This window comes from Salvia splendens, chromosome 16, assembly GCF_004379255.2.
Source record: "Salvia splendens isolate huo1 chromosome 16, SspV2, whole genome shotgun sequence".
Taxonomy (NCBI): domain Eukaryota; kingdom Viridiplantae; phylum Streptophyta; class Magnoliopsida; order Lamiales; family Lamiaceae; genus Salvia; species Salvia splendens.
Genome location: NC_056047.1, coordinates 4,229,057 through 4,255,776, shown reverse-complemented (window position 1 = coordinate 4,255,776; position 26,720 = coordinate 4,229,057). Strand labels below are relative to the sequence as shown.

At 42.5% G+C, this 26,720-nt stretch overlaps 1 protein-coding gene across 1 annotated transcript; it reads right to left on the bottom strand.

Annotated features, from left to right (window-relative positions):
• Positions 1 to 359: 359 nt before the first annotated feature.
• Positions 360 to 2,685, bottom strand: LOC121772049 (tubulin alpha chain-like). The gene is made up of 3 exons (XM_042168987.1): positions 2,474 to 2,685; positions 1,269 to 1,874; positions 360 to 1,187 (listed from the first exon to the last, which is right to left on the bottom strand). Exons 1-3 carry the CDS (start codon positions 2,564 to 2,566, stop codon positions 534 to 536), a joined length of 1,353 nt encoding a protein of 450 aa, XP_042024921.1. The 5' UTR covers positions 2,567 to 2,685; the 3' UTR covers positions 360 to 533.
• Positions 2,686 to 26,720: the final 24,035 nt, after the last annotated feature.

Here is a 26,720-nt window from a genome sequence, read left to right as displayed (position 1 = left end):
AAAATAAAAACCATTATCATCTCAACCAAATCTAATTTAAAAATGAATATTTATCTTCAAGACTATATAAACTACATTTCGCTTAAGTTTGAACTGGTAAAAAAGCAAAAAAAAATTAATAAATTTAAAATTCAGAGTATATTTAAAAATTGAGCACGTGCCATTTGTGTATCAGTTCAATCAATCATAATTGTGTGCGTATGTATAACCGCCACATACATAGCCTAGAGTATGTATATACCACGTTTCAACTCTTTATTGATTAACTAACAGGTAACTGATCCAGTTCTCTATTGATGCACACCTAATCATGCGATGATTCAACTTCATAACATACCATGTTTAACACAATATCCAAATAGCGTATAATAAAAACCATGTTTAACCACCGAAAACTTGAGTCATTAACAAATGATCCGAATAGCAAAAGAGGAGTTCAACAGAAATATAAGCGACACGCATGATAACGCTTGAGAATCTAACCAATGAGACCATTGATTTGATTGCTCAAGACTTTTTCCTTCAACCTTTATCTAATACTCTTCGCCTTCATCATCTTCGCCTTCAGCAGACTCTGCACCAACCTCCTCATAATCCTTCTCAAGGGCAGCCAAGTCTTCCCTAGCTTCGGAGAACTCTCCTTCCTCCATACCCTCACCCACGTACCAGTGGACAAAAGCACGCTTGGCATACATCAGATCGAACTTGTGGTCGATCCTCGAGAACACCTCTGCAACGCTGGTGGAGTTGGAGATCATGCAAACAGCCCTCTGCACCTTGGCAAGGTCGCCACCAGGGACAACAGTTGGCGGCTGGTAGTTGATACCGCACTTGAATCCAGTGGGGCACCAGTCGACGAACTGGATGGTCCTCTTGGTCTTGATGGTTGCCACAGCTGCGTTGACATCCTTGGGGACGACATCACCTCTGTACATCAGACAGCAGGCCATGTATTTTCCATGGCGCGGGTCACACTTAACCATCATAGACGATGGCTCGAACGCAGTGTTGGTGATCTCAGCGACAGAGAGCTGCTCGTGGTATGCTTTCTCAGCTGAAATGACTGGGGCATACGATGAAAGCATGAAGTGGATTCTTGGGTATGGCACCAAGTTGGTCTGGAACTCGTTCACATCCACGTTAAGAGCACCATCAAATCTCAGGGAAGCAGTCAATGAAGAGATAACCTGTAAATTTCATCAAATTATACAATCAGTCACAATTCAATTGATCAGCAAACAAACATTTAAAAATTGAAGAAACTGTACCTGAGAAATGAGCCTGTTCAGATTGGTGTAAGTGGGCCTCTCAATGTCGAGTGATTTGCGGCAAATGTCATAGATAGCTTCATTGTCAAGAAGGATGGCGACATCTGTGTGCTCCAAAAGGGAATGAGTGGAGAGCACGGAGTTGTAAGGCTCAACAACAGCAGTGGAGACCTGTGGGGAAGGGTAGATGGTGAAGCCCAGCTTCGACTTTTTCCCATAGTCGACAGAGAGCCTCTCAAGCAACAGAGAACCAAGCCCAGAACCGGTTCCACCACCAACAGCGTGGAAGACAAGGAATCCTTGCAATCCAGTGCAGTTGTCAGCCAGCTTACGGATCCTGTCAAGGCAAAGATCCACAATTTCTTTGCCAATGGTGTAATGGCCTCTGGCAAAGTTGTTAGCAGCATCTTCCTTCCCACTGATAAGCTGCTCAGGGTGGAACAACTGCCGGTATGTGCCAGTGCGCACCTCGTCAATCACGGTAGGCTCAAGATCTACAAACACAGCACGAGGAACGTGCTTTCCAGCACCGGTCTCACTGAAGAAGGTGTTGAAGGCGTCATCACCTCCGCCTACAGTGTGGTCACCCGGCATCTGTCCATCAGGCTGTAACAAATTTCAATATTAAGTGAAATGAAATCATAAAATCCAGCTCGATCACTAAAAGACTACTAGCATAAATCATTTCAACGAGATTCAGATAAAAAAATTACAATAGATTAAGTAAGTGTTGAAGGCGTCACCTCCTTCTTAGACAAGATTCAATAATTTTTACTTGAAAATTAAATAATTATGTCCATCAAATGGTAACAAACAATTATAATATTCAGCTGGCTCATAAAAATCTACTCGCATATTAGCATCATTCCGACAAGATTCAGATCTAAATATTATTAAAACACGATCAATCATTAAAACCAACACGATTTGATGTAACGCGATTCTATATAACCAGATCGACAAGAAAAATTTATCAGAAATAATAATTCCAACAAAAATGAAGGATGTCGCAAAATAACAGAGAAAACACTTTGAATCTGATAAAATAGATCAAATCCATCACTAAATACGATCAGAACAACACCATTTCACATTAGAAACATTTCGGTCAGCTAGATCGGATGTAAATCAATGGATCAACAAAGATAACCGAATCGGAATATAAACAATGTAAAACGAAGGAGATAAATGAGATCGCATCTTACCTGAATTCCGTGTTCGAGGCAATAGAGCTCCCAGCAAGCATTTCCAACCTGGATACCGGCCTGACCAATGTGGATCGAGATACACTCCCTCATGATGAATCTGGTGTGAAATGTGTAGGGAAGTTGATAGGAGATTAAAGGGAGAGAAGCACCAGAACGTATACGAAGACGTCGCTGGAGGTGAAGGCCGTTTTCGATCTGTGGTGAAAACGGAGGCAATTTATACAAAAAATATGGGCACTACGAATCTAGGGTTCCGATTTTAAAATTTTAAATTTTGTTATTCTTTTATTTTACAGCTGGATGGCAACCGTCGATTTGTTTGAAATTTGAAATTTTGTTGCTGCTTCGTGGAGGGATCCCGTTTTGGGATCCGACCCGTTCAAAGGCGGGTTGTGGAAATGGATTTTCTATATATGGATATTAATATGTGGATTTAAGCCCAATACTATAGTATTGAGCGTATTGGGTTGTTCTAAATCAGTGCTTCGAGTAAGATGTTGGGCTTCCCAATTATTTTACAATAAAATTCTTCTAATAAGATGTGGTAATAGGATAGATTATATAGATAAAGAATAATATCTTAAAGAGAGAATAATATTTATGAGATACTATAAAATTTTAAAGCATGTTTGGTAGAGAAGATAACTCATCTATGTTTGGAATTCTATGAACAAAAAAGTGTATATATTGTGGAATAACGATTCATAGTATGATTGTTTCTGTAGATTGATTGTTGCTTATAAGATTATGATAAAATAGTTCAGGTTTTAAAAACTTACTTTTTGATAGCTTATAGCTCTTGTAACTTATTTTCATAATTTTAAACTGTTTAGAAACTGTTTAGGATTAGGTTCATAAATATAGTTGGCCCATTATTACTGTATCAGGCCAGAGAATGGTTGTTTTGTAGGCCCAAATCAAGTGCCTATTTTATACCACTAAGTCGGCTGTGGCCCAAACAAAAGTTTATGCAAGCACAATTGATTAGCAATAATGGGACATGTAAATATCTTGAGAGATTTCCCATATGCAACTTTTTGAAAAGCATAATTTAATTTATATATTAGGGCAAACACTTTACAAGAAAATTGTTGTGGTGGTGAAATGAAAAGGCAAAAGGGATGTTGATGCAAGAGCAAGAGTGTTTGGTGAAGTGTCAAAGGGAAGTCTATTCAATATATGAATGGTGTTCACTAACAAGGTTCACTCCCCAATTACAACAAGTCATGCCCACTCATCAAAAAAATTTGCAAATTTAATGTCCCCACACATGTCTACTAATGATATACATCAAAAATGCCATCTCTCTATCATCACTTTGAGATGCCAATTGAATTGAGGCAATCTTGTTTTGAAGAAGTATGAAGATTAACACAAGTAGAAATGATAAGGTATTGTTAGGTGGAATTGAGGTCATAAATAAGGGTCACCTTTGGGTTTCTCTTTCATTTTGGGGTAAGATTGCTTCCTATCTTTTTCATCCTTGAGACATTTAATTTGTTTCCAATCCAATGTATTGTTACGTGAGTGAGGCTATATGTAATAGAGTTACATGTACAATGAATGTGATAAGTTTTTTGAGAAATAAATTAAATGGAGAATGTAATGTCTAACTCAATATACATAAAAATAAATTAAAGTGAATGCTGTTGACAGAGAAAGTTGCGAGACTTATTATATTTCAAGACTGTCAAATCGCTATCTTGATCTCTATATGGAAAGTTGGAAAATTCAACCAATCGTTGGTTATCTTTTAATCTTTAAACTACATAATCATACAATGAAAATTTCAACATTTTAACAACATATACATAAAAAAAGACAGGCAATTCCATTGCGCAACTTATGAGACACCAATTCATAGTCTGCATTGGAAAACACTATTGATAAAGTTATAATAAAGTTAATTAAATGTTTATTAACTACAAAGATAAATGATAAGGTATAAGCACATCAAATGTAAAAAGAATCACTATACCCATAAAAAAAGTGCATTAATTTGTATAATTAAGCTTCTCAAAAATACGTCTCCAGTCTTAATGTTTCAATTAAAATTAAGGGTCCTAAATGAAAGCATTCCATTAAGGTGCAATGAACACTTGTGTCATCAACTTAGTTAAGTTTGATTTTATTTACACCCTCAATTTTGCCAATTTTTAAAATTTTCAACGCAAGTAACTGTGTCTCTAATTTATTACTCAGTCCTTATAAGATGGTTTGTTGGAGTGACATTACTATATAAGAAGAGAATACTACATCATCCGCATGCAGACGAGACCATTATCCCACATGAAATGAAAAAAGTACCAGCACGCAAATAAAATTAAACCCAATAGTTTTCGATTAAAAAAAACCTTGTAGCACATCAATTTTCATTACATAAACTAGTTGTCATTTGCCTTCAAGTATTACTCCACTTATTAATACTCCATTTATTAATTTCAAAAGTATGAAAATTCCAAGGAGAAGATGTGCATAGCAAATGGAAGCTAGAAATATGCCAATGATGGATCATGAGCAATTGTCAAAAGAAGGCTGTCACGCCAAGCAATCATTTCATGCTAACTTTGAGAATTCTAGGGTTTGTGAATTTCTGTGTCGAGAATTCTACCAATTCTCTAGGCTAGCTCATGATGGTGAAATTTCGAAACTCTAATAAAAATTGATCTTCTTTAGCTTATTATTTGATGTGATACATAAGATAATTGTCTGTCATTAATTAATAATTAATCTAGTTTTTCCCATTCGAATTGGGCCCATAACACATGGCCAGGTTAGTTATAAAAATATGGTTCAAATAATTTATGTAGTTACACCATATGGTGGACCATTTCTATTTCATATATATCAGTCTTTGAATTATTTTCACACTTTGCATCTCTGGATTTCAGCTTTACCTTTTCAATCTCTCAGTGATTATTTGTACTTGTTTATGGGCTTCTTTACCACCTTTACTAGCTATCTCTTGCCTTTTGCTAGACTCATTGATTTTATTTTTGAATATAAGCATACACGATTTGTGTTTACTGAAAATCAAAACCCTTTAATAATCAAACTATATGTATTTGAATAAGCATTTCAAGATGTTGCATGATTATATGTATTACGATGAAAATGTTTAATCTTAAGTGACTAAAATAATAGGAAGATATTTGGAAGGAACATAGTTATAGAATCTTGAATGAAGCTTCATAGCACTAAGCACATGGCTAGAAGATAGTAACCCTACACAAGCTGCTAATAAGAAAATATAAAATATGATTAATTTATTTAACCATGGCTTATCTTTGTCCCCAAAAGCTGCTACACCACAACCAATAAAGCCAACTTACTTTCACTCCAAAACCCTAATTCTTAAACGCAAATTAAAACATTTTAGCGCAATATTTTTAAGTTTTAAATTTTAAAGAGAGACAGTAACAAAAGATTCAAACATTTGTCAAAGAATTAGCAGACCATTAGGGTCTGTTTTGCGACTTAATCTAACTCAAACATGTACTTTGTAATGTTATATTATGATTAGTGGAGGTCCGGCCGCCCTCATTTTCTGAGTCTTTTCACACTGATTAAACCTTAATATATTTCAAATCACATCTTTAATAGATGCTAGACAGTTGCACATACCTATGTTGAGGATTTTGTGTGATAGACGTAAAGATGTTAGTCTAGTTTTTTTTTCTTTCTTCTAAACACGATCAATAATGTTTCCCATTTACCACATAATGACTCAAACTCTCCGATATATTAGATGAAGAGGAACCGTCTTACCAACTATGACAGTCTAGTTCAAGACATTTAATCCAAATATAATAGTAAAGATTTTATTTCAAATGTTGTGACATGTGTAATGACATTCGAGTTTGCATCTAATGGGAGATCAAGTGTCTTGATTAAAACATGGCCTATTTTTTCTTACAATAATATGGTTAAGTAATTTTCTATCCCAGATTCAGGATTATGATTGAAATTTTCAGCCTAAAATAACTTCAACCTTGGCATGATTGACATCTCTCAAATAACTTCAGCCTAAAATAGTCCAGAACTCGAAATTCAGCAAATTGGTTTGATTGACATCTCTAAATATTCAATTGTTCGTATATTTCTCCACTATCAAAGGGGAAATATAGAACTTGGGATTCAAAAACCTTCAAGACTCGCTATAATTTATGGAATTTTTAATTGAGTTGGCCAACGAAATTAAACGCTACCATATGCATTAATCATGGAGTGGCTTAGGAATATTTAGGTTAAATTAATAAATACTACGTACGATACCATAATTCCAAAGAAAGATGCTACTCTATACATAGCGTCTAGCTACGAATAAAATAGCTATATGGACCATTCTACATATATGATCTTCATAATATGTTTTTCCATTTCTCCTCCCACGTTTATATGGCATTTTTAGACCCATGCATGAGATCTATATATTATATTTTTCGTCTCAAGAATCCAATTACTGGTAGCTTTTATAATGTGGTCAGGCAATTTTATTTTTTTCCATAAAAAAGTATAGACAAAAACTGTCAAAATTTCATCATTTAATCAGTTTTCTATTGACCACTTTTTAGAATTTAAATATAATCAAGCTTAATATAAGTTTTATCTTAAATATTCAAGCTAAGTTATGAATTTCAACATATGTAGTAGTATATCATATGGTATACTACTATATTACAAATTTTATATACATTAACAACTATATTTATATACTAGTATACTCCGTATATTTTTGTATGAGTGAGGGATTTAATAGTACCATATATTTCATGAAGAAAAACCAAGATCTTTCCCTTCTAGCTAGAAAGGGGCTGGTTTAATTGGGAAAATTTAATTCATTTTTTTGATAAAGGATATTTTCAATGGAGCCTTAATGAACCTAAAGACTAATTTTGATATTTAACAAAATAGAAAAAAGTTGAGATTTTATGTGTAATAATGTGCACTATAAAATGTTGCAATGAACATATATAAAATGACAACAATTTTTTGTCATGAACCTCTTTATTAGCATGAGCCCGTGCTTGCCGCCTTAATGTATCAACTTAAGTGGGAGAAAATAATCTCACAAAATAGGATTTAATTAGACATACAATATTTATTTGTTTAGGTTTTGACTCTATTATATAGTCCGTGATTTATGAGCCATTACGTAAAATTATAAATCATCACACACGTATATATAGTCACAACAAAAATAATAATAGTAATTAAGTGGAAATGTGGAATGATGAAATAAAACTTAAAAGATACTATGCCACAAATCAATTATCCAAAATTAGTGTGGTTGCATAAAATCAGGATTGAGAATCCTTGACACCCTCTCATAATTGGATATTTCATAATTGGAGGAATATCATATTTTGCAATATCGCAAACCTATGATCGATGTGACCTTTGAGCACATGCATTGCCCCCTCTCTATATAACCAATTATAATATATGCTTAAATACGTTTAGAAACTGTAACTAAATAGACTAACAAACTACTAATCTATGTGAAATAAAAGCCAACTATTGTTGGTAGATTGTGATGGCTCAAGCTCGGCAAGCTCGGCAGCTCGGCAGCTCGGCTGTTATGACAACTCGTTTCAGCAGCCGTTAGATCTGTTTGTTAGTCAAGTTTTAATCCTAGCCGTAGGATTGAAACTAGCCGTTAGTTTCTGTTAAATAGCTATTTCATTAGTTAGTTTTAGATTGTAGCTCATCTTCTCGCTCTCGTTTTTCTCATTCCAGTGAATAAAATTTCCTTTACAATTTCATTCCAATCTTCAACCGATTGTTCTTGCTACTCAAATCGTTCCTCAATTGTTTACAAATTGGCGCCGTCTGTGGGAATCGGGAGGCGCGATTGATTTCTGATTTGTTCTTTCGGTGGTGAGATTGGAGGGTGTTATGGCTTCTAGGTTTGAGGCCGAGAAATTCACGGGTAGGAATGATTTCGGCTTATGGCGGATGAAGATGCGGGCTATGCTGATTCATCAAGGCCTTGCTTCGGCGTTGGAGGCGGGCGGAAAGGAGGACAAGTCGGAGGAAGGGGAGAAGGTGGATCTTGACGAAAAGGAGATCCTTAAACGAGCTGAGATCGAGGCGAAAGCTCATAGTGCAATTGTGCTATGCCTCGGGGATAAAGTTCTTCGAGAGGTTGCAAAAGAAAAGACTGCAGCCGGAATAATCGCGAAGCTCGAAGACTTGTACATGGCTAAGTCCTTGGCCAATAGGCTGCTCATGAAGCAGCGGTTATACTCCTATCGATTCTTGGATGATAAAGGGATATTGGAGCAACTTGAAGACTTCAATAAGGCGGTCGATGATCTTGAAAATATCGACGCCTCGATAGGGGATGAAGATAAGGCAATATTACTTTTGAATGCTCTGCCGAAGTCATTTGATCAGCTACGAGATGCCATATTGTATGGCCGAGAGGGTACTATCACCCTTGTTGAAGTTCAGTCGGCCATAAGAGCAAAAGAAATTCAGAAGTCAGGCTCTAAGAATCCAGAGGCTATGGCTGAGAGCCTAAATGTCAAGAAGTTCAAGGGAGTCAAGAGGTTTCAGAAGCCGAGCCAAGAAAATCAGAAAACTCCATCAAATGATCAAAAGGAAACCCGCTCATGTCATTGGTGCAAGAAGCCGGGTCACCTCAAAAAGGATTGCTTCGCATGGAAAAGAAGGCAAGCAAATGGTGGTGGAAACCGTGTTCCATCCACTGACTGTGTTGAGGAAACTGATGTGCCAGAAATTCTGAATGTGATGGAGGGTGGTCTGGGAGGATCTTGGATCATGGACTCGGGGTGTAGTCTGCATATGAGTCCGAATCTTGGCTGGTTTGAGGAGATCCAAGAGATGACTGGATCGGTTATATTGGGCAACAACCAAGTTTGTACCATCCAAGGTATAGGCAAGATCAGGCTGAGAATGCAAGATGGATCTGTGAAGATTATAAGTGAAGTGAGATATATACCTGATATCAAGAGGAATCTCATTTCACTTGGGCTTCTTGAACGCAAGGGATATACATTCTGCTCTACTGGGGGAAAAATGACAGTTTCCAAGGATCAAAGAGTGGTGATGGAAGCTGAAAGGAGGGGAAGCTTGTACTATCTACTGGCTAGTGTTGAGATCCCTACTGCACAGGCAAATATTGTGAAGGCTGATGACTTCAAAATCTGGCATATGCGGCTTGCTCATGCAGCTGAGGGAAGCATTAAGGAACTGGCCAAGAAGGGGATTATACAAAGTTTTGGGCAGATGGACACTACTCCATGTGAGGAATGCATTTTGGGTAAGTCCAAGAAACAGCCCTATCCCAAAGGCAAGCACACTTCCACATCCACTCTTGATTATGCCCATAGTGACTTGTGGGGTCCTGCATCTGTGGTGTCAGTAGGTGGAGGGAAGTATTATATGAGTATCATAGATGACTACTCTAGAAAAATGTGGATATACATTTTGAGAGAGAAATCAGAGGCTTTTAGTAAGTTCAAGCAATGGTGCCTGGAAGTGGAGAAGGAGAAGTCAGTGGTTCTTAAATGTTTGAGGACTGATAACGGCTTGGAGTATCTCTCCAAAGAGTTTGATAACTTTTGTAAGGAGAGGGGAATTAAAAGGCACCGGACTGTACCTCTGAATCCTCAGCAGAATGGCATAGCAGAAAGGGCAAATAGAACCATATTAGAGAGGGTGAGGTGTATGCTCCTCTCATCTGGACTTGAGAAGAAGTTTTGGGCCGAGGCTGCATCCACGGCTGTGAAACTTATCAACAAATGTCCCTCATCAAGTATAGAGGGAGACACACCTGATTTTAGATGGTATGGCAGCCATGGAGATTACACCACATTGAGAGTGTTTGGCTGCAAGGCATATGCTCATCTCAAACAAGGGAAGTTGGATGCTCGGGCTATTAGGTGTGTGATGTTGGGATATCAACCTGGGGTGAAGGGATATCGTTTGTGGTGTGTAGAGCCAGGGAATCACAAGATTGTGATTAGTAGAGATGTTGTATTCTCTGAAACTGAAATGCCTTTCCTGGATAAGAATAAAGTGATAGTTGAGAATCCTGATTCTGTGACTGATTCTGTTGATAAAGCTGACTTTGAGGTGGAGCATGGGAGACATGAGAAACATGGGGAGAGTGAAGAAGTCACTGAGCCTCAGAGTGCTCAGAATGAGACACAAACACAGCCTCAAGATAATCTGGAAAACTACCAGCTGGCTAGGGATCGAGTCAGAAGGAAGATCAAGCTGCCATCAAGATTTGATGATTCTGAGATGCTGTTTTATGCATTATGTGTGGCTGAAGATGTTGAGTATATAGAGCCATCCTCATATAAGGAAGCAATGGAGAGCAAAGAATGGGAAAAGTGGATGAAAGCAATGGTGGATGAAATTGATTCTCTACTGAAAAATGGCACTTGGATATTGGTTGAGAAACCTGATGGAAGGAAGGTTATCAGCTGTAAATGGATATTCAAAAAGAAGCTGGAAGGTGCTGAGGGTGATCAGATCAGATTTAAAGCCCGGTTAGTGGCTAGAGGATTCACTCAAGAGCATGGAGTTGATTTCAATGAGGTCTTCTCACCGGTTGTAAAGCATTCTTCCATTCGAATGTTGCTGGCTTTGGTTGCTAAGCTGGATCTGGAATTGGAGCAGCTTGATGTGAAAACGGCCTTCTTACATGGAGGACTAGAGGAAACAATCTACATGGCCCAGCCTGAGGGCTTCATCAAACCAGGGAATGAAAATAAAGTATGCTTGCTGAGAAGAAGTATATATGGTTTGAAGCAGGCTAGTAGACAGTGGAATAAGACCTTTGATGATTATATGATCAAGATTGGTTTTCAGAGATCAAGTTATGACTCCTGTGTATATGTCAGAAAAGGGGGCATACATCCTACATATCTTCTACTTTATGTAGATGACATGCTTGTTGCTGGAGCTAGCAGGAAGGCAGTGCAAGAAGTGAAGGATGAACTCAATGCTGCGTTTGAAATGATGAAGATACCCTATGCTAATATAGTAGGGAGCATTATGTATGCTATGATCAGCACCAGAGCAGATATAGCACAAGCCACAAGTGTTGTCAGCCGGTTTATGGCAAATCATGGAAGAGAACATTGGATTGCTCTCAAATGGTTGATGAGGTATCTAAGGAAAAGTTTCTGCTATGTTTGAAACTAGTGGGACTGGAAAGGAAGAGTTTGGTTGGTGATTGAGCAATCAAGGTGGAGTTTGTTGGTAGATTGTGATGGCTCAAGCACCAAGCTCGGCAAGCTCGGCAAGCTCGGCAGCTCGGCTGTTATGACAACTCGTTTCAGCAGCCGTTAGATCTGTTTGTTAGTCAAGTTTTAATCCTAGCCGTAGGATTGAAATTAGCCGTTAGTTTCTGTTAAATAGCTATTTCATTAGTTAGTTTTAGATTGTAGCTCATCTTCTCGCTCTCGTTTTTCTCATTCCAGTGAATAAAATTTCCTTTACAATTTCATTCCAATCTTCAACCGATTGTTCTTGCTACTCAAATCGTTCCTCAATTGTTTACAACTATAGTACTATCCATACCCTAATATGGAATTAACCAACGACATATATTAGTCTTCGAAAATTATTTAAAACGGATTCATACTAAATTAATCAATTAAAATATATATGATACAAAGGGTAGAAACTCCACTTAGTTATTTCGTTTCGTATTTCCCAAATTAAGCTTCGTTCCAAATCAGTGTTCACTCAACTCAATATATGTGTACCAAATGAAGCTTAATTAATACTGATATTTCTCTCATTCATAATCAGTAGTCATGTTTTTCTATTTCAATAAAATTTTTAATAGCTTCCAAAATGATTGATTGTATAGATGGAGGAAATATGTACAAAAGAGAAACGGTATGGTAGAATACAAGAATTAGAGTACGTAGTGAAAGAGTAGGACAGTAGAGTACATAGTGAAAGAGTAGGATAGTAGAGTACGTAGTGAAAGAGTATGGCAATAATTGGTTTGATTTTAGCGTTCTCCTTAGAAACAAGGGGAGTGTTGGCACTCTCCTAAGAAACAAGGGGACTTAAAACTTTTATGTGGGGATTCACGGTGTTTATGTTGATTCTCCAAATAAGACTTTAGCGTTTTATCATATTCGACCGTAAAAGTTGTGATGTACAGAGCATGTGTTACAATATAATTATTAGGAAAATGAGGGGCCTCAAACGAAATATCACAACCAAGGAAAGTGATAGATGTCTAACTTCAAAATTGTAGAGTCTATTCCCATGTGTGATGGTACTGCAGGACAATTTTGGAGTTTTATTAATGTCATTGTTCCACCACTAGGGCTTAATTGTACTATTATAATATATATACATGCAATTTATATTTGCATTATTCAATATGCAAGACTCGGGAATATGAAAATTGTAAAATGTGATCTTATCATATTTTTGGAACCGACTATTGTTAGAGGAATATAGAAAGTAAATGAATATGTCATTGTAGACTATGAAAGGATGAGGGACGATATCGATCAATCTAAATCAATGATATGATCATAGTGTTATGGGAATGTCTAACAAAATCCAATCGGTAAAATAAGTTAACACCAAAAAATCCATAAAGTAGACACCCAAACTTACCATTTGGGACTTGGGAGTAAATTAAACATTGGATTAATTGTAATTAAAATGGAAGTAATTTATAATCAGATTATATAATTAGTTTGTAACATAAAAAAACAATAGTGAAATTTCAATATTTTAGTCTTAATTTTTAATTTGTCCTTGATAGATGATGGGGTACGTACTAAACAAGCCCAATAGCAGTGACAGCTCGGCCAGCCCAAAGCCCAAGAGTTCAGTTCGGCATTACCAAAGAGTTCGGCCTCAGCCTACAGCTCGGTAAAAGCCAACCAATCAAGCTCTGCTCTCAGGTCGGCATCAAGCTCTACTCTCAGATCGGCAACCAAAGCAGTTCGGTCTCGGTATTCGACCGAACAAGGAGTTAGTGGACCCATACAGGATGTCCAACACACCCACTACCACGTGATGTCAGTTCAGGCCACGATCGTAGGCCATGACCTACGCTTCACCCACGATCTTAGGCCATAACCTACACGACATCCACGACTTAGGGTGGTGATGCAAGCCATGATCTGAGTTCATTATATAAATAGAACTTAGATCTGATAGAAGAGGTTAGAATCTCTCTAGAGAAACAATCATATAGCAAGTCTGTGTTGTAAGCTGTATTTTCGCAGATCAAGCAATACAAACCTGCCCCCATTTCTCTCCGTGGACGTAGATTTACCTCAGTAAATCGAACCACGTAAAATTCTCTGTGTCATAATCTTCATTCTCTACCAGCATTTGCTAACATCAAAAATTCGCGCATCCATCACTGGCGCCGTCTGTGGGAAGCAGAGAACAAAATTTGTGATAAAAGCGAATTTTTGATCCATTTTTTCCACCCAAAAAATGCATACCAGATCGCAGAATACCCGCATTCCTGCCCGTGAGAACCCGGAGGAAGCCAATCCATCCCATAGGTCTGGAAAACAGCCTAGGGATAAATCCACCACCAGTTCTCATGGCGAAGGAACAGGCCGCTCCAAAAATCGTCCCACTGAGTCTTCCCAGCAGCCTGATCTGAATGAGGCTGTCAAGCTGTTCTTGGCTGAGAAGCAGGATGAGTTCTTAGCCTTCCTGCAAAAGAGCCAAGAGCCGAAGACGAAAACGGAGGATTCTCCTTCCTCATCCAGACATGAAAGTCACTACCGCAGTAGTGCCGTGTCTTCCAGGAAGAAGAATCCTCAACCCCGACATACTCCTGTTCTTCCTCGGTACCGGAATCACAGGAGAACTCAATCTCCTCCATACCGACGAGATATCGGATTCGCCGTGTACGGAGCACTGAAGACTCCGTTCTCGGACGACATCACCCGAACTCCCCTACCACAGAACTACCGAACTCCGTCGATGACTTACGACGGGCTCGTGGACCCTCACGATTTCTTGGGGCGCTATCAATATAACATGGCGAACCAGGGTCTCAACGAGGTCCACATGTGCAAGCTGTTTCCCGAGCTGCTCATCGGGAACGCGAGAAGGTGGTTCGATAGCCTCCCCCAGGGCAGCATCAGATCTTACCGAGATCTAATGGATGCCTTCCACAGGAGATTCTTTCAGAAAGCGGAAGCCCGAATCACTTCGGCTCAGCTGCTTTCCATTCGTCAAGGTCGCGACGAAAAAATCAGCGACTTTATGACAAGATTCCACAAGGAATGCCTGCAAGTAGACGATCTCAACGATCTGCTTGTCATCTCGGCATTCCAAAATGGAATCCTGCCCGGAGCTCTCTACAGGAAGCTCGTTGAGTGCGGTCCGCAGACAGCTCAGGAAATGTGGGACATTGCGGACCAGTACTCCCGGGCCGATGAGGCAGACCGTCGCAAACGGTCGTTAGACAGCTCATCGTCCCGAGGAGACAGGAGGAAGCCCGATCATAGCGATCAGGGACATCCTCGCCGAACTCCTTTTGGCGATCAGGGACATCCTCGCCGAACTCCTTTCGAAAGGATTCAAAGGACTCCGGTGCAAGACAGATTGGGACCCCGTCTCAATCCCGAGAAGCCGTCCGCTCAGTTCGTACCGCTGAACAAGCCGAGAGCGGAAATTTTCGAACTGCACTCTGACCTGTTCGAAAAGCCAAAGCGGATGACGAAATCAGCCGCGCGCCGACCCCAGGATAACTACTGCTCCTACCATCAAGACCACGGTCACGATACCGAGGATTGCAGAAACTTGGCTGCAGGTATCGATGTTCTTGTGAGGGCAGGGACATTGAAAAAATACCAAAGCAAGCAGTCAAAGAAGAATAAGAAGCAGAGAGGTGCGAACTGCGCTCCTCAGGATCCCAAAAAGCAGCCGGATCCCGAAGACGATGACGAGCCGCAATATGATGGAGTAATCCTGACTATTGACGCTCTCCCTGCTGGGAAGACCAAGTCGTCCCTGAAGTCAGAGCGCAGAGGCTCCAATCGAGAGGAGCCAACGCATAAAAGACTGAAGCAGGACGAAGTGATTACGTTCTCGGATGCTGATCCCGTCCCTGCCATCTCTCCTCACCAAGACGCCATTGTCATCCAAGCCGGAGTGGCAAACAAACTGATCCACAGGGTGTTTGTGGATACAGGAGCGTCAGTCAGCATTCTTTTTAAAGAGTGCTTCGACAAACTAGAAGTGGACCCAGCTCGGCTCAGTCCGGCTCCGCTTCCCCTGAAGAGCTTCGCCCAGGAGGACACCCGCCCTGAAGGTATTATCAGCCTTCCGATCACGGTGGGGAAAGCGCCTACTAGCTCCAGTACGATGATTGAGTTTTTCGTGGTGAAAGCTCGGTCCCCGTACAACGTCATCCTGGGAAGAGACTGGCTCAACACAGTTCGGGCCATTTGCTCCACTTATCACCTCACCATCAAGATCCCTACTAAAGGAGGGATAGCGGTCATCCGAGGTGACCAAAAGAGAGCAAAGGAATGTCTGCAAATTGCGCTTAGAAGTGCCGAGCAGTCAGATCGGCACCACCAAGCATAGCAATCACAGCAGCCGGAGTCAGAGGCAATGACCGAAGTCATACCGGAGCCGAATTCGATGACAGTTCAGCTGTACGAAGACGATCCATCCAGAGCGGTTAAGATCGGCTTCGCGGGAACGCCTCTACTTCGGGAAAAAACCATCCAGCTCCTCAAGGAGTACAAAGACGTCTTTGCATGGTCTCCGTTGGACATGACCGGAGTGCCCCCCGAGGTAATCACTCATCGTTTAAATATTGATCCTTCGGTCCGGCCGATAAAACAGAAGCAAAGACTCTTTGCGGCAGAACGAAGTCAAGTCATCCATGACGAAGTCCGTCAATTATTGAAGGCGGATGTGTTATTCGAAGTGAAGTATCCTTCGTGGGTGGCCAATCCTGTCATGATCAAGAAAAAGGAAGGAGGATGGCGGATGTGCATAGATTTCACCGATCTAAATAAGCACTGTCCCAAAGATTGCTATCCCCTTCCGAACATAGATAAAAAAGTAGAAGCTCTGATAGGCTTTGAAATTTTTTGTTTTCTTGATCTATACAAAGGATACCATCAGGTTTTAATGGATGAGATTGACGCTTCAAAAACGGCCTTCATTACTGATTTCGGCATTTTCGCTTATAAAAAGATGCCATTCGGTTTAAAGAATGCCGGAGCCACTTATCAAAGGATGGTAGACAAGCTTTTTCGGCACCTGATTGGAAAGGAGGTCGAAGTGTATGTTGACGATATAGTCGTCAAGAGCAAAAGCACCTCGGAGTACGAGCACAACCTCAAGTCCACTCTCAACGTGCTCAAGAAAGCCAACCTCAAACTTAATCCCCAAAAGTGTACCTTTTTGGTAGATTCGGGAAAGTTTCTGGGTTGTTGGGTTTCAAAAGACGGACTCAAGGCAAACCCCTCAAAAGTTCAAGTCGTTCAGAACATGGCAATGCCGAAGTCCATACATGACGTGCAAAGGCTAACCGGATGTCTAGCCGCACTAAGTCGATTCCTTTCCCAAGCAGCCGAAAAGCAACTGCCGTTCTTCAAGGTGTTGAAAAAGGCACCAAAGTTCGAGTGGGGAGCCGAGCAGAAAAGGGCCTTTGACGAGCTCAAAAGTTATCTAGCCGAGCTTCCTACTCTCTCTGCTCCAACCGAAGCCAAAGAAATATTCTTATACTTAGCGGCATCGGATCAAACCATCAGCGCGGTGCTTGTACGAGAAGAAGGCCTAAAGCAGCTTCCCATCTATTTTACAAGCCGAGCATTAAGAGGTCCAGAAACCAGGTATCAACCTCTGGAAAAGATTGCTCTGGCATTAGTAAATGCAGCAAGGAGACTGCGGCCATACTTCTATGCTCACAAGGTATGCGTCTTAACTGATCTGCCACTTCGGCAAGTGTTGACCAAACCAGAAGCATCAGGCAGAATCGCCAAGTGGGCTATAGAGTTGGGAGAGCACACAATTGAATATCTACCTCGGAAAGCCATCAAGGGACAAGCCTTGGCGGATTTTCTTGCAGAAGCGAAGTTCGATCAAGCAATTCCTGTTATTGCCGAACAGAAGAATTCTGCCAATGCCGAACTAGCACAGCCCTTGGAATCCGAAGTAGAGCCGCCGGACTGCTGGAGCGGATTCGTAGATGGAGCTTCAAACAAGATGGGAAGTGGAGCTGGTATTTTACTTGTCGCTCCCGACGGACACGAGGTAACCTACTCACTTCGTTTCCTATTCCCCACTACTAATAATGAAGCCGAGTACGAAGCCCTCCTGGCCGGACTCCAGTTAGCGCAAAGTCTGCTCGTCAAATCTCTCAAAGTCCATTGTGATTCACAAGTCATAGTAAATCACATGTTGGGTACAAGTGAAGCTCGTGACGAGAGAATGAAGAAGTATTTGGACAAAGCGCGAAGCATCAGCCGAAATTTCTCCTATTTTCGGATAATCCGCATTCCCAGAGCGGAAAATAGCCGAGCAGATGCCTTAAGTAAGTTGGCCTCAGATCCGAGCTCAAAGGCGGAAGAATTAATGCATCGAAGCATTGATGAAGCCGAGGTACATTCAGTATCCAGCTCGCCGAACTGGATGACGCCGATCTTGCAGTATCTGGATCAAGGACAATTGCCCGAGGATAAGAGAGAAGCTCGGAAGATCACGTGCCGAGCTCTTCGGTACGAACTTCATAAAGGAGTCCTCTTTAGAAAGTCTTACCTCCAGCCGTTATTGCGGTGCGTAGGACCAGAAGAGACGGACTACATCCTCAGAGAAGTTCATGAAGGATCGTGCGGTAGCCACATCGGAGCCAGAGCTTTAGCTAAAAAAGTTCTGAGATGGGGATATTATTGGCCAACCATGGTACAAGAGGCAGTGCAGCTCGTCAAGAAGTGTACGAAGTGCCAAATTCATGCAAATGTCCCAAGGATGCCGCAGACCGACCTACACACTATGCAAAGCCCTTGGCCTTTCATGCAATGGGGCATAGACATAGTGGGACCACTTCCTCAAGCTCCTCGGCAAATGAAATTCCTTATCGTTGCCGTGGACTACTTCACGAAGTGGGTGGAGGCTGAACCATTAGCTACGATAACGAGCTCAAAGGCATTGGACTTCGTCTGGAAGAACATAGTGTGCCGATTTGGCATACCCCACATCCTCATCTCGGATAATGGGACTCAGTTCACCGACAAGACGTTCAAGAATTGGTGCCAAGAGCTGAACATTCAACAGCGGTTCACTTCGGTCTCCCATCCCCAAGCAAACGGACAAACGGAAGTAACGAACCGGATTCTGGTGAAAGGATTAAAAGCTCGGTTAGAACAAGCCAAAGGACAATGGGTAGAAAATCTCCCTCATGTCTTATGGTCCTACCGAACTACACCCAAAACCTCCAACGGTGAAACTCCGTATAGCCTGGTGTACGGCACTGAAGCCGTAATTCCGGTGGAGATCGGCGTACCCAGTCCCCGAACTCTAAATTTCTCCTCAGAAATGAATGACGACGGACTGAGAGCCGAACTAGATCTCGCCGAAGAAAGAAGAGAATTGGCGTGCATAAAAGCAGCCAAGTATAAGGAGCAAGTAGCCCGGTATTATAACCAAAGGGTGAAAAAGCTTCAATTTCAAGTGGGGGATCTCGTCTTGAGAAACAACGAAGTAAGCCGAGCAGAAAAGCTGGGCAAACTCGAACCCACATGGGAGGGTCCATATCGGGTGTCAGAAGTCCTCGGCAAAGGGTCTTATAAATTGACTCACATGTCAGGAGAACAAGTACCCCGAACATGGCACGTCTCCAACCTCAAGAAGTTCCACTTGTAAGAGACAAGTCCGGTCAGTCCGTCTCGTGTCTAGTTCGGTCATAGGGGTATGTGTTTTTATTTGTTTGTTTTTTACTTGTACCTTTTACTTGTCGTTTTTTAAAAGGATTAAAGTCTTTTTCTTTCGTCTTTTTCATTTTTTCTCTATGTGTTTTGTCTCTATGTGCTTGTCGTCTCTTACAAATGGTACCAAGGTATATCGTTCTTTAAAGACTGATCCCCTTTTTAGATCGATTATTAAAGACTATTGTGAGTCCAAGCTTCTAAGGAGGATATAAGACCACAATTCAGCTTAACAAGCAGTCCGTCTGAAACGAACTGCAATAAGCCAACGATTGTGAGTCCAAGCTTCCAAGGAGGATACAAGACCGCAATTCAGCTTAATAAGCACTTCGTCTGAAGCGAACTGCAAAGGGAAAGTCCGATCCACGCGATAAACCTCGCCGAATTAGGACGACCAAGTTCGGTCAAAGAAGTTTACCTCATAAGACCGGGGACGACCATGTCTAGTCAAAGAGGTTTACTGCATAAGACCACTTCGGTTAACTGGGAAAGTCCGATCCACGCGATAAAACTCGCCGAATTAGGACAAGGGAAAGTTCGATCCCGGCGACAAAAATCGCCAAATTAGAACACAAACCAAGTCCGGTCAAAGATGTTTATTTCATCAGACCAAAGACGAGTCCGGTCTAAGATGTTTATTTCATCAGACCAAAGACGAGTCCGGTCGAAGATGTTTATTTCATCAGACCAAAGACGAGTCCGGTCAAAGATGTTTATTTCATCAGACCAAGGACCAAGTCCGGTCAAAGAAGTTTACTTCATAAGACCGAGGACAAGTACGATGAAATTTTTTCGCTAAGCTGTAAATACAGTGTTAGAAGCGAAAACAAAATTTCATTTATCAAATCTTGTTCGGCATACAACTCCGCTACCCTACAAAATGGCGTTACGCTATTACAAAGGACTATTCTACTGTCCAGGGTTGCTGAAGTTAAGCCACCTATCTGCAAAATCCTCTGGAAGCCGAGTTCGGTTGTTCCGAGCAGATGAAGAATAAGCAGGTCGACGAGATGCTATCCTCGACCCAACGCCTCTTCCCCGAGCCCGAGAAGTCCTAACACCTCGGCGATGAAGAGTCTCTGCAATAAGCATCTGCTGATCTTGCTCGCTCATAGTCACAACTCCTCGGCGAATTTCAGTCCGTCCCCGTCTTGACGATTCCGGTTGCTCCTGAGCCCGTTCTCGTCTTGACGTTTCCGGCTGTTCCGGAGTTCGTTGTTGGCTGGGAGTAGGATTTTGAACAAGGGAACCAGAGGTTTGATCTGGAGTGCGAGCATCTGTTGGCACGATATGCCGAAGGAATCTTTCTATGGAGGGGCGCCGAGAAAGAACAATGTCGTACCGAGAAGCCCAGCGCCGTAATGATTTCACAACTTGTTGGCAAGCCGAGCTCTCCAGCGCATTGTTCCTCCGGAGTACAAGATATTCCTCCCACAGTTCGTCAACTCGACTCTGAACATCTGAGATGGTCAATCCCCCGCGCACACGGATGTAATCCTCGTACGCAGTCCTCTCAGCAATGGTCGTATTCAGCTCGGCCTCCAGATCCTTCTTATCGGACTCTAAGTCCTTATTATCGGCCTCCAGCTTCACTAAACGAGCCAGAAGCTCGTCATTCTTCGTCTGATCGGCTATAGCTCTTCTCTCAGCTTCGTCTAAAGCCGAAGAGTACAGCCGTTTCCAGTGAAGTATCTCCATCTCCTTGAGTACAAAGCAGCTATATTAGTTCGGCAGCTGTACCGAGCAGATAGTAAAATACAACAGGAGTAAAGGCGAGTACGCAAAGCTATACGAAGACAAGTGTAGAGAATTTTTCATTCACAAGGAAAATTTTTTACACTAGGGCTTCAAGGCCATTTTACAAGGAAGAAACTAGACTAAGAGAAGGGAGACGAAATCATACTCCGCCAGCTTCGTCTCCGGCTCCTCGGTCTGGTACAGCTTCTTTCTCTTGGGCTACCTCAGCCTCGGCCTCGCCTCCTGCCGGCCTCGCCTCCGCCTCCTGATCGGCTTCCTCCTCCGGATGCCCGGCCCGCTCGACTTCGGCCTCCGGCTCCAGCGGCTCGGCCTCACCCTCTCCGTTGTAAGTCGAAGCGGGTGAAACGGGTCCCACGGAGGCAAAGATAGCCTCCAGGTTCTCGTCCCGATCAGCTCGACAACTCCGGACTCGGTCTGCAGAAAGCAGGACCGAGGATGAAGCGAGCTCCTCAAGGAGCGGCAGATTCTGAAGCCGAGCAGCTATCTCTCGGCTGTACAGAGGCAGCACGACGTCGGGCCCCTGCTCGCCCTTATCGGCAATTAGCCTTACCAGACTACCGACAAAGGCCGAGAACTGGCTGCTCAAAAAGAGTCTCTCCGTGTAGGCACGGAGACCCTCTCCTTGGGCAACCACGGCGGCAGCATCCCTCCGTTTCGTCTGCTCTCGCTGGATGACGAGCTGGTTTTTGGCAAACTGAGCTTCATCCTGGGCCGAAATCCTAGCAGCCCTGGCTTTCTCAAAGTTTGCCTCAGCCTGCTTGGCCCGGTGACAAGCAGCCGCCAATTTCCTCTGCATCTCGGCATAGTCGTTGGACGCTTTGGAGAGTTCGACGGCGACGAGCTTGGAGAGCATATCATTCCTCTGAAAATGGATAAGGAAAAAAGTTAACAGAGGGCACCAAAAATACAAGACAGAAGCCAAGCCAAGGAATCAAGAAGACAATTCACCTCGGCGAAGTCCGTGGGCCATAAAAATGGCTCACAGATATGCTCCGAAGGAGGCGCCAAGACCACGTCTTTCTCTGGCGCCCTTGGGGGCTTCTGGGTCTTCCCCTTCTTGCTTGCCGAAGTCGACTCCGGCTTCTTTGGACCCGAAGAGGTCTTTTGCCTCTTCGGATTCTTCTCGGCATCAGGCGCCGAGCTGGTAGCCTTCTCTCTCTCCGGCTCCTTGGACTCCGAAGATTTTCGGGTAGCCTTGTTCAGCATGAACACTGCCAAAAAGCAAGAAAGCAAGGTTAGTTTTCTTCGTTAAAGCAGTAGAACATAAAGATAAAGAGAAATCCTCACCCTCGGCCTCTTCGTCCGAAGACGAGATGTCGAACACGACGTCGCCCTTGACGAGCTCAGACTCCGTGTATTGTTTCCTAACTATGGGAATCTTGTTGAGCTCGCCATCGAGCTCGTCCAACGGTTCAGGCCGAGGGTGACGGATAACGGACTCAGGCCCTCTCCAGGGAAAACTAGGAGCCGCGGTCCTATCATAGTAGAAGAAGCGATTTTGCCACTTCGGCCACTTCGTTTTACAAAAGGCCCTAAAGGGCTGTAAAGGGATCAAGTAAAACCAAGACCCCTTCCTCTTAAATTGAAAGAATTTAAGGATCGCCTTCAAAGACAAATCCCTTCCTAACCTACGGAGTTCGGCAGCGAAGGCCGACAAGTGCCTCCAAGAGTTCGGAGTCACCTGGCCTAAAGGAAGCTGAAAAAAATCTAGTAAATCTATAAAGGCAGAAGGGAGGGGGAAACGAAGCCCGCATTCTAGGCAGGCCTCGTACACGGTGACGTAACCCTCCGGCGGGGAGTCAGCCCTGTGATCACCGTCAGGTACCACCGCCTTCCCCCCAGGAAAAGAGTATTTTTCGTAAAGGGATATCACAGTATCCTTACTCAAGATACTGTGAAAATACTCTACGGTCTTCTCCCCGGATTCTTTCCGGCTAGAAGACCCCTTACCCCCTTTCCTAACGCTACCCGACTCCGAAGAAGAAGAAGAAGACATTTTTCTTACTTTTTGAAGGTGAAGATAGTCTGAAGAAATTTTTGAAAGCGGAAGGAAATTTTTCACGCAGAAGATAGAGAGTGCAGAAGAAGCCAATAGCAAAGGTGTTCAAATGATGAAGAAAGACGGTATTTATCAGATTTGGAAAAGATTTCAAATCATCGCACCGTTTCATATCCCACCTTTTCAGGATTCAACGGCCGGATTTTACTGTCGCATTTAATGCCGCATTTAATGCAGTCACGCGCAGGGCACGTCCCCTGACTTCAGCCTCCCCCGTACCCTTTTCCAGAATGCCGAAGTGACTCGCTTCGCCGAAGTGAATCACTTCGCTTTTCGGGGGGGGTAGTGATGGGGTACGTACTAAACAAGCCCAATAGCAGTGACAGCTCGGCCAGCCCAAAGCCCAAGAGTTCAGTTCGGCATTACCAAAGAGTTCGGCCTCAGCCTACAGCTCGGTAAAAGCCAACCAATCAAGCTCTGCTCTCAGGTCGGCATCAAGCTCTACTCTCAGATCGGCAACCAAAGCAGTTCGGTCTCGGTATTCGACCGAACAAGGAGTTAGTGGACCCATACAGGATGTCCAACACACCCACTACCACGTGATGTCAGTTCAGGCCACGATCGTAGGCCATGACCTACGCTTCACCCACGATCTTAGGCCATAACCTACACGACATCCACGACTTAGGGTGGTGATGCAAGCCATGATCTGAGTTCATTATATAAATAGAACTTAGATCTGATAGAAGAGGTTAGAATCTCTCTAGAGAAACAATCATATAGCAAGTCTGTGTTGTAAGCTGTATTTTCGCAGATCAAGCAATACAAACCTGCCCCCATTTCTCTCCGTGGACGTAGATTTACCTCAGTAAATCGAACCACGTAAAATTCTCTGTGTCATAATCTTCATTCTCTACCAGCATTTGCTAACATCAAAAATTCGCGCATCCATCAATAGACTATCTTCTTCACTAAACAAATATCCACATAATATTTTAATAAAATTAATATCATCTTCAATTCTTCATTATTGTACACTATTATTGGACAAAAGAAAGTAGTACTCCATATTTTATACATATCCGATGTGATGATAAAATGGTTGTGGCGCCTGAGGAATACTCGTGAAGAAAAAAACATTCCTAAATATTAATGTAACGATTTTTCACATGATGCACGTATGAACTAGGGTATGGCTAACATATATACTATTGGAAGATTTGTCATTTTATTCTTTGAAAAATTTCTCTCAAGGGTAGTATATTTGTGTTTTCGACTGGATGCTTCAAGATCAATATCTGACCATCTTAATTTAATTTTTATCTTTAGAGATCATTGCGAAAAAAAACCATTTGTTAAAAGAGTAAAGCATGATTTACACAATAAGAAAAGTAGTTAATAAATTAATTAAGAGCATCCACAACCGTGCTCTTGCCAGCGGCACGGTTGTGGGCCCGGGCGGTACTATTCATGCATGCTCTCTGGCAAGAGCACAACACCCACAACTGTGCTCTTCCGCAAGGACGAGCACAATTAATATAAAATTCAATTACACAAAAACATTTCCATAATATTAAAATTCATTTAAAACCCACAATAAATATTACAAATGACAAATAAAATTAAACATTGCATAATTAAAATCCTAAAAATTAAAAATTACATAATTAAAATCCTAAAAATTAAAAATTACATAATTAAAATCCTAAAAATTAAAAATGACACTACTCGTTGCCGAATTTCGCCCACATGTGGTTGATTAGGTCTTCTTGTAGTTGATTGTGGATTCGAGTATCGCGCATTGTGTGTCTTGTCTCGATCCTCTCGCCAACCGTCGTATGCTCGCCTCGGCGTAGGGGAGACCTCGCTGTTGAGCTTCCGGCTTCGTCCTCGTCGTAGAAGCTAGCCGCCCTCGGCCCTTCGTCGGCTATAATCATGTTGTGTAATATAATACACGTGAACATGATGTCGGCGATATTATTCACGTACCACAGCCGAGCCGGGGCCTTCACAATGTTGAATCGAGCTTGAAGGACCCCGAAGGCTCTTTCGACATCTTTCCGCGCTGACTCTTGACGCTGCGCAAAAAGAACCCGTCTCGGGTCGTGCGGGTTGTGGAGCGTCTTCACGAACGTCGACCACCTTGGGTAGATACCATCGGCGAGATAGTAACCCATGCGGTATATATTTCCGTTGATGGTGAAGTCGATCGCCGGTGCTACACCATTCATCACATCATTGAAGAGTGGTGACGAATATAGCACATTCAAGTCGTTGTTGGATCCAGCAACGCCGAAATATGCATGCCAAATCCATAGGCGGTAGTCGGCGACCGCCTCAAGGATAAGCGTTGGGCCGCCGCCTTTGTGACCGCTCAAGTGTTGCCCCCTCCAAGCAGTCGGACAATTCTTCCACCTCCAATGCATGCAGTCAATGCTGCCAAGCATTCCGGGAAAGCCATGGACTGATTCGTGAAGACGAAGCAACCGTTGGCAATCATCAGTGGTGGGTGCTCGAAGGAATTCATCCCCAAAAGCAGAACGAACGCCCTCGCAAAAATTCTTTAAACATAGGATTCCAGTGGACTCACCGATATGCAAATACTCGTCGAACATGTCGGCCGTTTGCCCAGTAGCGAGTTGTCGGATGGCACACGTACACTTCTGCAACGCCGTGATACTTTGCCGGCCGGCTGCATCTACACCTGTTTGAAAGTATTCAACACGTGCGGACAATGTGTTGACAATTCGCATGAACAAGCGCTTTGACATGCGAAAACGGCGCCTGAAGTAATCTGCCGGAAACCGCGGCTGGTCGGCAAAGTAGTCGGCAACGAGCCTTTCGTGGGCTCCCTCCCGGTCACGATGGATGTACCGTCGATTTGATCTGGTTCGTTGAGGAGGAGGAGCAGGGGTATTCGCCGCGACATATGCTTCGTAAGCGGCACGATGTTGTTCGTAGTATTCTTGTTCTTCGCGTTCCGCTTCCGCCATAATATGGGTGAAATCCATTTGAGATTTTGAGTGGGGGATGAATGTGTTGATAGTTTGTATGAGAATTATGAATGAGAGATGAATGAGAGATGATTTGATGTGATAAATGGATGATGAATGTGTGTATTTATAGATGATTTTGGGGAAAAAAAAATAAAAAAAAATCAAAAAAATTCAGAAAAAACGGGAAAAAAACGGCCATATTTTTGGGATTTGGAAAATATTTTTTTTTTATTTTTTAGCATTATTTATAATTAAATACCGATTTTTAAAAAATAAAAATAAAAAAAAGTTTAAACACAACGGCTATGCCGTTGACGAATGGGAGCGCGCCACGTGTGCGTCCGCTGGCACGGACGTGCTCGATACATCGAGCAGCGCCGTGCCAGCGGCGCGGCTGCAGCGGCGGCGGTCCTGCGCCTTGCCAACGGCGCGGACGGCGGTGGCGTCTTTCGCCACCGCTGCGGATGCTCTAAGTCCTAATACAGTAATACTAATTGTACTAGCTGTTTATGTTTTTTCTTCTGTATTTATTGGATGGTTTACTCCAACATATTGTATTT